The sequence below is a fragment of the Colletes latitarsis genome, chromosome 3 (assembly GCF_051014445.1).
Source record: "Colletes latitarsis isolate SP2378_abdomen chromosome 3, iyColLati1, whole genome shotgun sequence".
NCBI classification, from domain to species: domain Eukaryota; kingdom Metazoa; phylum Arthropoda; class Insecta; order Hymenoptera; family Colletidae; genus Colletes; species Colletes latitarsis.
Window position 1 is genome coordinate 39,079,761 of NC_135136.1, and position 12,102 is coordinate 39,091,862.

Here is a 12,102-nt window from a genome sequence, read left to right on the forward strand (position 1 = left end):
TTCAACAATCAAATCGATCGAATCATTTGAAATGGATTGGTAAAATTATTGGTAACATTTAATTTATTGTAGTAAATAACTGAATTTTTACTTTTCGTAAGTACAATATATAATTGCGTTCAGTGTTGAGATTAAACAAGTAAAGATGTAATGCACATTTTTTCTATTTCCTTTTATAATGATCACGTGATTTTGTTTGGGCGGGAGTCAATAATGGCGTCGGCAGATACGGGTGGAAAATTGGAATTATCTACATTTCACTGTATTTTAATCGCGATTGATATTTCTGGGTATTGTGTACTTAATTAACTTTGTAAATCTGTTGTTACGAAATGTCGCAATTGCATTTTCGTATAGTTATACATGCAAGTTTGATAAAACATAAAATCAACGCAATTATATTCTAACATTTAGGTACGACTAATTAAAGAACTTTAATTTTGCAAGATTCGGAATATTTATAAAAATTCGAATATATTTTGAAATTCGGTTCAGTCAATGTGCTTACAATTCTAACATCAAAAAGTTGCAATATAATATTTTAAAATTCTGTTATTACTTTTCAATTTTAAACAAACAATTACTTTTCAGTTTTAAAGAAACAGTATTTCCTATGATAACATTAAATTTAGAAATAATAAAGAAAGATAGGAAAGCACACGGTGCTTCTTGAATATTTCTTGTTTTCTTTCCCAGTTTACAATTTTTCTTTCAGGAATTTTGATGGCCGCGAGCAAAGCGGTCAATAGAGTCAGTGTTTGTTGCGTAGATTAGTAAACTGTTTTTCGAAGCACAGCTGCTTCGAGTAGAGTTACGTTCACATTTTAGGTATACGCGAAGGTCGAATCAGTTTATATTGCGTAGCTGTAAAGTTTGTCCAGAGCATCGTGGCTCTTTGTTTTCTAACACGCGACAGTAGAGTCCCTTGTTCGCCGATCTTGATTTTCGGTCGCGTTAGTTTATCATTTTCTTTAATATTTTTTTCAATTATTCTTTTCAAAAGTAGAATTGCTCGTTACCAGTATTAGAATCAGTGCATCACTGAAGAGGAGTTTTGAGCGATTCTCCACGAGAGAAAAATGTAAGTATCGCTCAGTTTTGAATACATAGAGACTCTTGTATTAAATTAAAAATCTCTATAATTTTAACAATACATTATAATTGTTTTTTCATTCTTTACAGTTTCTAGATCTCGTCCCCCACATCCTGGAAACCAGCAGGACCACGCAGACGATTTCATTGATGACTAGACTGGGAAGTAACATCACAGAGGTCTACCTAGAGGTTCATCGTAGTCAACGGTTGGTGAGTCGCATGTGTTTTTGTTCCTCTGGTCCCCAACCATGTTGTAGGATGAAAGATCCGAATCAACACGGGTGACCAGTTGTATACTTGATATTTTTGACGAGTTAAGTGACCGCGGGTATTTTCAATACCCGTGAGTAGTGACAACAATTGTTATATTTTTTTAGTGCAGGCTAGGGTCTTCTTGCACTCGCGTTTCTTAACGTTACAAATGAATATTACATATTATGATCATTATAAAATTTTTATAATATATAACACAATTTTTATAAAATATGTGAAATATTTTTATTAACTTCATATGAATTATGTGATTGAATAAAAAATGAATTAATATAATGTGAAAACATTATATTTATCATATGATCGAGTAGAATACGAATGATAATTAATATGACATTATACAATAATATTTACAAGATTAATATAAATTATTAAATATTGATCGTTTACCTAATTAATACATCATATGATGTATTTAACGTGCAAGAAGACATTTCGCGAAAGGTCGATTTTTGAGTCAAAGTAACATGCATTTTATACTAGTTTCATCTTTTTAAAAAGTTACTTTGACGACAGAATCGACCAAGGATAATTGAATATTTTGAATAATAATTTAATAAATTTCTTGCAATTTTCAAAGTAAATTCTTTTGTCATGAAATCTTAATTAAAATCTTTCGCTTTAAATAATTAAATTTCAATTAAAGAAGTTTTTTTAAATAATAATATCTTTCAATTTTTAAATATTTTGTTGTTAATATATTACATATAATAAATCGAGTCATTTCAATTAAGAATTAAATAATAAATACCGTTTATTTATACTTAATTAACCACTTTTTTAGTCAGGATTTTCAGAATAATCTTTCCGTGCTCGTTGCCTGAGCTCATGCACATGCCCAGGTGCGATTTGCATGAGCGAATGCAACGGGGCACGACGACTTAGTTTATAAAAATTCTTAATAATATTTATCTGCGACTGACATTGCGTTAGCGTATCGTGCGCGACGTAATTTCCACATGTGTGTGTGTGGTTAGGCTGTGGAATTGCGTCGTTTTAAAAGTTTATTATAATTTGTAAATAAAATTCTATTTCGTCTTGCACATATTTTTTGCTTACGCGTAGATTATAGTACAGAATATTTAATAAAATATAAACAAGAATAAACTGAAGAAATTCGATTACCATCATTTATACCATAATACAATAATTTATTTCATTTATACAATAATATACTTTATCGAAGATTTTATTACATTAAAATAACGTAATATATATAATAAGGATACGCAATGGTCGCTTGCCTTTGTCAGTTGATTTCAGGCATTGGTACGTAAACATTAGAGTGTGAATGTTTGCAATGTTCGGGTGTCGGAGGAACCCCGGGGAGTCCTCTCTAGTTTAGGTCGCGCCCGGACATTAAGAATGAGAACCGTGGAGTGTTTGCTTGCGAGAATGAGTTTTTGCAATTTTTTAATTATAGGGTTAGGTAGGTAGGTAACTTACTTTCTGGTATGTGTGTTAAATCTAAGTAGGTAGGGTCAGGATAGGGCTGCCACATTAGTTAATCGGGTAGGCGCGTTTTCGCGTGGCAGTTCTGTTCCTGTAGTTACGATTTCGAGGGTAGAAATCTTGCTGATTCAAACGGTCAATGCAGTTTGTTTCGGCTTTATTTTCGACTTCTCGAATCGCGCGATTCTTAAAGTCGCTCTCTCGCGCTCGCGGTCGTGATTAGGTCCCTTACGAAACGCTCGTCCCGCTCGAGATTCACCACGTATGCTCGACCAACAATTCGTATATTGTTGGAAGACTACGTATTGCACGTAATCTCGAGCCCAGTCTTAAGTAAGTTTCAGGCTTTGGCAGGACCGCCGAAGAAAGAAAAGGCTCTATATGAGCTGAAGAGGCCCTAACAAATTGGTTCAAGAGTGGGCTACAACAAATGGCTTTTCATCTTCATCTTCGGATGAGAATGGAAAGTCATTCTGTCACTACTTTGTCACTTAACTCGTCTATAGTTGTAGTTTGTTTTTTGGCTGGCTCCATATATGCCAGCCATCCCTCCCCTGTGTCCTTTTGGCTGGCTCACATATGCATGTACTTCGTACATGATTGGCACCATATATGCCAGTCATCAGGACAACTCGCGGTTATGATATACATAGTGTTGCGAATATGCAATAATCGTGTTTGCTTGTAGAGTTGCGAATCACTATTTTTCGCGTTTCCTTTTCAGGGTAGTGTTGCGAATAATTACCATCTCGCGATTGTTTTTATGTAAACTTAGGTACCGGGAGTTTGCTTTAAATATAGCGTTGCGAATAATTGATAAACGCGATTGCTTGTAGAGTTACGAATCACTATTTTTCGCGTTTCCTTTTCAGGGTAGTGTTGCGAACAATCACGATTCGCGATTGCTTTTTCACTCTTGTATACATATAATGGATATCAACCGCGTTTGCAATTTTCATATAAATTAGCGTTGCGATTCTGATTCATCGTGCGATTTTTTATTTAGCGTTGCGACATTTTTGATGCCCAAATTCTACCCAAATTGTAGTATTAGAAGTAATTAGTTTATTTTGTGGCCAGTACATGTAAATTCACATGTACCATGATTCCCCAGATTAAAGTTAGAGTTGCGAATAATACACAATGTTCGCGTTTGCTCGTAGAGTTGCGAATAAATATGTATCGCGTTGATGTGTCAGTGTTGCGAATAAACACGATCCGCGATTGTATTTTTGCAAACTCAGGAACCGGGCGTTTGCTTTAAAAATAGCGTCGCGAATTATTGATAAACGCGATTGATTTAGAGTTGCGAATCACTAGTTTTCGCGTTTGCTTTTCAGGGTAGTGTTGCGAATAATTACCATTCGCGGTTGATTTTATTGTTGCAAATCGCGTTTGGAATTTTTCTATTATAAACTAGCGTTGCGATTCTGATTTGTCGCGTTGTTTTCCCCGTAGTGTTGCGTTATTTAAAATGTCTAGCTTCATCTTAACAAGTGCCACTGTAGTTAATTGTAGTTTGCAGTAGTTAGTTTATTTCATGCATATGTATTTGTGTCTACCACTGAAGACGCCAGTTCCTGATCCAGCAGTTTTGGGCATAACGCGATTTGCATTAGCGTTGCGAAATATAAATATCCATTAAAGATAGAGTTTCGAATATACAATAATCGCGTTTGCTCATAGCGTTGCGAATTCCTACTTTTCGCGTCTCCTTTTCAGGGTAGTGTCGCGAATTCCATACGCGATTGCTTTAATTGTTATTTAATAATAGTGTTGCGAATACACTGATCGGTTTGCTCTTAGCGTTGCGAATTACTATTTTTCGCGTTTCCTTTTCAGGGTAGTGTTGCGAATAATCACCATTCGCGGTTGCTTTTATTGTTATGAAACGCGTTTGTAATTTTTATATTATAAATTAGTGTTGCGATCTTGATCTATCGCGTTTTTTATTAAATAGAGTTGCGATTCAATGCCTAAAATTTGACGCTGGTCAGGGATCATCACGACGATATTTTTTTTTTATATATTTTCTATATTTCATAAATTGATACTAACATAAACATTTTTGTTTCAGTGCCAACGGTATCCTGTGAGAAGAAAAAGGCTAAGAACAAGCCTGAAACGGCTGTAGCTCATTATTAAAGTTAGCGTTGCGTACTGTTTATCATGGATGCACGTGATTTTGTTAGTATTGCGAATAATCAAGTGCCCTACGTGGCTGCTCTCGTGAAATCCTTCATTTTTACGAATACTGACGCATCCCGCGATTGTTTATGACAATTTTTTAACTAATATTTAATAGAGTTGCGAATAACAAAGCGCCCTAGGTGGCTGCTCTCGGGAGATTTTTCATTTTATATTTATTAAATTAGTGTTGCGATATGAAACATGGTCCACTTTCGGTTTGTTTTGAATTTATTACAAGTGGACGATATCTATCTTTTCTTGTATTTTTCATGTTGTAAATTAAGTGTTTATCATTGGAAATACTGTTGAGAAAAACATTTCATATCTGAGAAAAGATACATTTCATTTTTCATTTGTTGAAGTTAATTCAAGCAATTTTTATGAATTATACAATTTTATTGGGCATTTGATATAGTTAAATATTATTGTTATGTTAATGGCGATGATAATGATGAGGATGAATACAATTAAATATTGGGATTTCTATAATTGTGGCTATTTGTTGTTAGAATTATTACGGGATATATTATTTTGTTCAGTCGCGTTTGGCTTGCAAGAAATTTTTTGCAAATCAGTAGTGTATATTTTTATAAATATTTTGATTTTTTTGCAACTAATAAAGTTTGCTCGCGATTATTGTTTATATTTTGATAAATAAAAACTTGCAGTAAAAAGGTACGAAAATGCAATTCGATGTTTTATATCGATAGATGTTATATTAACGCGTGCTCGTTATTACATCTTTTTCTATGACAGTAATTTAGATTTCGATACAGTAAAATATGGTTATTCCAATATGATTAACTGAAAATATTTTCAATTTATGGAATCATTTTTAAATTGATCACTTTTACAAATACGCTGAAAAGAAATAATTGAATGAATGAAAGCAATGTACGTAAATTGTGCAGTTGTAAATAAGATGCAAAACAAAATCTTTGCTAAGTTTTGCTTTAACAAATCGGTCGTTTTTAATACATTTTCTATCGATTATGAAGTATTACATTTATTAATCTATTCTTTTTTTATCTTAACACTGAATTGAATTTCATAATTTTAATTTTTCTATACCTAATAAAGGTATAATTTAAATTTTATTTTTATCGATTCATGATTAATGCATAGTTTGTTAATGAATTCAGTTATTTAATTGATACGAAAGCTCATTTTTCTTCGCGAGAGATAGTGAAAGATCCTATCTAATCCGTTAAACAAGTTTTTGTTACAGAGTATATATACAATATGCATATTGCAGTCAATGGAATCATGTATAATCAATATCAATCATCTTAAATAGTTCTGGAAAATTATTTTATTGAATTGTGTTCCATACTTGTCAGTTTGTGTTTCAGGAAATGTTCGTGAAAAAAACAAGGAGCAACATATATTAATATGTATACTTGTTTAGTTATGTTTATAGGTGGAATGTACATAATGTAAATATAGAATGATAAGAATTATTACAATATGAGACTCGAATAATTTTGAAAAATCACTTTATTGAATTGTGTTCCATACTTGTCAGTTTGTGTTTCAGGAAATCGTCGTGAAAGAAACAAGGAGCAACATACTGTTACATACTTGTTTAATTATGTTTATAGCTAAAATGTACATAATGTAAATATAGAATAAGAATCATTACAATTTTGCGACTTGAATAGTTTTATTTATTGAATTGTTTGACTTAATACTTGCAGTTTGCGTTTCAGGAAATATTTGTGATAGCTCTAACAGAAACAACAAGTAACAACATATTGTTTAGCTATGTTTATAGGTGGAATATACACAACATATACACAAATTTAGGATACACAATATGGTTATACACAAATTGAGATTTATTTGATAGTTGTTTATGAGAAACGGCGTTGGTTTAAGTTGGTGTGATAAATTTCATTTTCGATCGAGTTTTATATCATCTTGATGGCCTTTTACAGGCAAATTCTTCTGAAAATTCTTTTCCTGTTTGTTGGTTAGTTTCTCGAACGATTGATTTAATCACGTTCATCGTTTTTCGTAGGAATTCCTCGCCAAAGGAGGGTGGTTGGGGCGAGGCTAGGGCGGGTCTCCATTCGCAGCAACCTCCTAGTGGTGAGACCTGGAGATTATTATTTACTATGTAATTAATTTTGTCGCTTGTTATTGTATAATATAATTACTTAATAATTAATTACATAGTAAATAATATGAGCTAATGGCTGCGATCCTCCTCGTGTAGTTCAATAGCTTCTTCATCACATCCAAAACAATCAATATTTCGATTGTTTATCAAATCGTAGCTCTCGTCACATTTAGTTTTAATTCTTATAGTTGATAGCGTTATAGTTTAATTTCATTCTGAATCAATAATTGGATTTAACACCAAAATAGTAACAAGAGTTTATGGTAGTGTTTCTCAAATTTTGTTTGGTTGTTGATTTTCTGATCTCGGTATGGTAACTATCCACTATACTAACAGTTATAAACCTGCACCGAATTAATTACGCGCCCGCATTCGATCGCTAGCCAGTCGAAACGCGTACGTCGCCGACCGAGTCTCGCAAGTCTCGAATGCATTCGAATGTCTTTGCTTATCAGAAACAAACGGAAGCGAGATAGCCCGCATTTCGGCGCGCATCAATGACTAAACAGTTAGGCGAACAGCCTACAACGGACAATTGATCATTCGCGGCACGTCATCGTTGCTGGACGCATCGTTCAAAGGATACTCGTTACTTTTGCTTATCGAAACTGACTGTACACTTCTCTGGCGATTTAGAAAACAGTATAAAGTTATAAACGTTTCTCAGAAGAAGGATCGTAATATTTAACGGAGAATTGTGCTGTTTCGAAACTCGTGGCTTCCATTGTTGGCTAAATCCGCGTCTAAATTCCAAGCCTGAAAGGAATAATATATTGGGAAGTCTGTAAAGGGGTGTGGGGAGTTTCTGAATAAGTGTTTCAGACCTGCCTCGATCCCCGAAAGAACCCTGTAAGGTGCTAATAGCAGCAAACGTCAGCGAGAAACGATTCCCTTCGAAAGCATCGTCTTCCTTAGAACATCAGCATACCCCCAAGAAAGGAGATAGGGCAGTCATAGCGTTCACAGGGGCGCGAAACGCTTGAAACTATACTAGCGACAAGTCGTTTTCACGCGCGGAAGGGGAACAAAACTGACAAATTAACCGACTACGGGACAAACCGTCGCAAATTGCGTCGGTGGAAAACTTTACTCTAGCGTTTGTTACTTGTTATTAAATAGCGCGACGAGAAACGAGCGTAATTCTTCATTTCCTCGTTCGCGGAAACGGGGAATTAAAAGCGAAGACAACCCGTCACTATGGATTCTTTGAAAGAAATACTCTTCTATACGTAGAACAGAATAATGGCAATTTAATAAATGTTTAATTAACCTGGAAATCAACTTTAACAGTGTCTGAGAAAACTAAAAACTAAAATTGGAGCGAAAAGATTGAGAAACATTTGAGAAATTCAACTTATCCATGATTAATCCAATGGATTATTCTGTAACGATAATTGAACAGAACAGCAACAGAAATGAAACGACGATTGAAGCAGCATTCAACCTGCTCAATGCGTGCCTAGCCTTAAGGACTTGGTTGTGCATTGGACAATCGCAATACCATTTGCTGTGCTATTCAATTATGCTGTCAGTTAGGATTAAGAAACACGTAATAAATTGTTGTACGTGCGTTTCTACGTCATAATTACTATTAGCTGATATCCGAACTGACAAAGGAACCGCTTGCAACATCTACGTTCAAGCTGAGTTCTAATTCCTCAGGATGCAGTTGCATCTCGTACGCTACATCTTTCATCCGATTTTGATGTACTTATTCTACAAACAAAATACTTTCTAACTTAAAGTAATTGCTGAAGCACAAAAGCGAAACAACAACAAAAAGAAATTTACGGAAACGGAGACTCGATACGATTTACAACCTAATCTTCTAGGTTAAAAAAGCCTCTTGGCCGACACTGTAACAAGTTTCGCCTGAATGCCTGGAAACATTGGAGTACCGTCCTCGTCCAGGACATCGTCGTAATTTCTCGCGAGGAGCACCTCGAAACCGCAACGCTCGGACAGCTTTTGTGAAATCGGAGACGTAAACATCGTGGCTGTTACCGGAATGTTGTACTCTTTGCCTATCTTCTCCCTGCGACAGAAATCAAGCGTCGACGATAACTCTGTGACAACCCGAGAGACTACGAAAGCAAGATTGGAATTTTTAACGTTTCGAATACTGAAATGGCTATAATCAACTGACGACTGTTTAATTACAAGCTTGCGTACCTGGCATTAAGAATATGGGCGCCCAGAGCAGCTCCTCGATACGACGGGTCCACGGACAGGCCAATGGCGGACAGGTATCTGTCTACTCCATATTTCTTGTACACGCCGGCTTCGTTGCACAGTTCATTTAAAACGCGTGTTATGCGTTTCCCCTTTTCCGACTGTAAATCGTATTGCAAGGAACTTTTTATTCCGATCCGAGTCCATATTTCATTGACTCAGAATTAGGAAGAAAGGAAAATGAATCACCTTGAAATGATCATACTCCTCGTGTTCTCCTTCGAAAGATATTCCCAGCACATTGCAACCTGCGACGATTGGTTTGCCGCCATTAGGGTCCTCCGCAAACGCCCCTACGGACACTCCTTGATGCAATATTTCCTTCCAAAGACTTCGGAAATTTGCTACGTACTCCGGGTCGTCTACCCCCTCTGAAACATCCGATGGAATCAAATGCATTACTAAAACTATCGATATACAGATTGTTTGCTAGCTTTCAATATGATAAATTTTAAATTCTATACTTCAACATATACAGCTTGTTAAAATTGTTTATTTTATCGTACGAGTTGGATAACGCTTGGTTATTAGTTGTAAAAATTTCACGTTTTTGATTACGGTGTTATCTGTTAAAGAGCTTTAGTAAAGATCACTATCAGCACTACGCAATCGTGCAACATAAACAACAGGAACTATGAAGATAAAACGTGACGAAACGGAACATAAATGAGAACGGTTATAAACTAGACGGACAAAGTATCATCGAGGAATAATATATTAACAAAATAAGGATTATAGTCCGAGTCCAAAAACTTGTAGGACGAATTGTTCGTTTTACTGATTGTTCTATCTTATTTTCTTATTTGTCGCCGAAACTGGTCGCTCGCCATATATGGTTCTGTTCCTAATTGTAACCTCGCGTAACTAATTACTGTGAAGCATACGAAAACATGTGGTTAAAATATAAATACAACGGATACGTGGATTTTTTTTTTTGCCGTGTCACGTTTACAAATGCCAGTGTAATAAGAGAACATGACTGTTAGCGTATTTTTGAAAATAGCATGCTTCAACATAATATACGTCGAACAGCTGAAATTTCATCGTTTTATAGTAATAATAACAAGTTACGTAATTTTCTCGATAAATGTAGAATAGTTAAAATTAGGTATCCGTATGGTTTTTATGGTAATTTATCGTAGGGATTTATTGTTCAGTTTATGTTAACTTTCGTTGATGCGTTACGAAAGAATAATAGCTATTTCGAAGTATATTTAAATTGTTCGTTCAAATAAATAGGTATTTCCAAATTGTGGGAGATTGAGAGATTGTTATTTCGTAAACTTACGCATGCTTCTGCAAATGGGCTCGTCGGCAAGGAAGTAGGTGCACATGTGATCGAGGATTTCTTCATACCTGTCCTCGGGTATTTCTTGAATGAAAATCTTCACCGGTGGTTCCTTACTATTCTTTTTCACATACTCGATCACGTTCCACACCTTTGCTTGGCCAGGCGGTTTTACAGGAAACTTGATTGGCGATTTTTTACTCATTTTGTTTGCCCGACGAAAGATCTACAGAAGCCTGTGAATAGTTTAACTGACTAAAATTCGCTGCAAGATCACCGAGATGGTACAGAACAACTACCTCGCGCTTCGTTACTGTCACTTTGTTGAAGTCTTTTAGCGGAATGACCGATAAATTGCGCAACGCGTTTCATGTCAGCACTATCAGACTCGATGAGTTCCGCCACCAACGTTGCTTTGATTTTATAACGTCGCGCATATGCGATTGTCTTGATAAGAAGATTATTCTTTTCAAATTGACGTTTCCATTATCGCGAATGACTATTCAGAAAAATTTCTAATTCTTTTCACTCAGAAATATATTTCAAGTTCCACATAAGTAGAATTTATTTGTTTATTATGAATATACACTTGGAACAGTACATTGAAACGCTATTAACAATGGTTCCTTAAATATAGAAGAGTTGGTAATTAGAGAAACAATTTATTATTCGCAAGTATTGTTTTTGTAAATATTTTCTCACGCCAGTTGTTAAATATTGCATAGAGTCGCTTGAATATATTTGGTGAGGTTAGAAAAGATCCATTTTATCGCATAAATCATTCATATCGTTGTAGGTGCTTAAATTTTTCGACGAAAAAAAAAATTTCCAAATCATTCTAAAAAAATTATTTTCGGTTCTGGGGGTCAATTGCAATCATTTTTGGTGAATACACATACCCCCAAAATCCTACTCAGTTTCGAGAAAAAAAATTCTTTACCGAAAAAATACATTGGATGTAAGATCTACTCGTATATCTTCTGTGGTATGATCATTTTCTGTAATTTGTTGGTAAATTCACCATCGAGGTATACATACCGATCTATGGTAAATGTAACGAACTGAAGTATCGACCCTGTAAAAAATTAGCAGAGTTGCTAGCGCACACTTTATCGACGTATGGTAGATCTGGAAACATGTTCACTTCAGCAATCGAAGTCGATAACGTTTAGCATATTTTAGAATTTTTCCCTCTGTACATGAATACATGCTTGCTAAAAAGCAAGAATCATATCTTTGTAGAAATTGTAGTTAATCGTTGTTCTTTTATTCGTTTAAGAATATTTTATGCGTATCGTATTATGTTCTAGGAGATGAATGTGACGAACTCAAAGACTATTAGGAATAGAATCAATTACAGCCATTTACAGTATTTAATAGATTTTTAAGTGCAGAGTGCATTTATTCTGTTCTGTTACCTGCATAGATGAATGAAAATGTCACTGTCCTT

General features: G+C 34.9%; 1 protein-coding gene across 1 annotated transcript; it reads right to left on the minus strand.

Annotated features, from left to right (window-relative positions):
- Window positions 1–6,667: 6,667 nt before the first annotated feature.
- On the minus strand, window positions 6,668–11,038 carry LOC143340449 (arylalkylamine N-acetyltransferase-like 2). The gene is made up of 4 exons (XM_076762397.1): window positions 10,653–11,038; window positions 9,554–9,735; window positions 9,305–9,465; window positions 6,668–9,167 (listed from the first exon to the last, which is right to left on the minus strand). Exons 1-4 carry the CDS (start codon window positions 10,855–10,857, stop codon window positions 8,966–8,968), a joined length of 750 nt encoding a protein of 249 aa, XP_076618512.1. The 5' UTR covers window positions 10,858–11,038; the 3' UTR covers window positions 6,668–8,965.
- Between the last annotated feature and the right edge of the window lie 1,064 nt (window positions 11,039–12,102).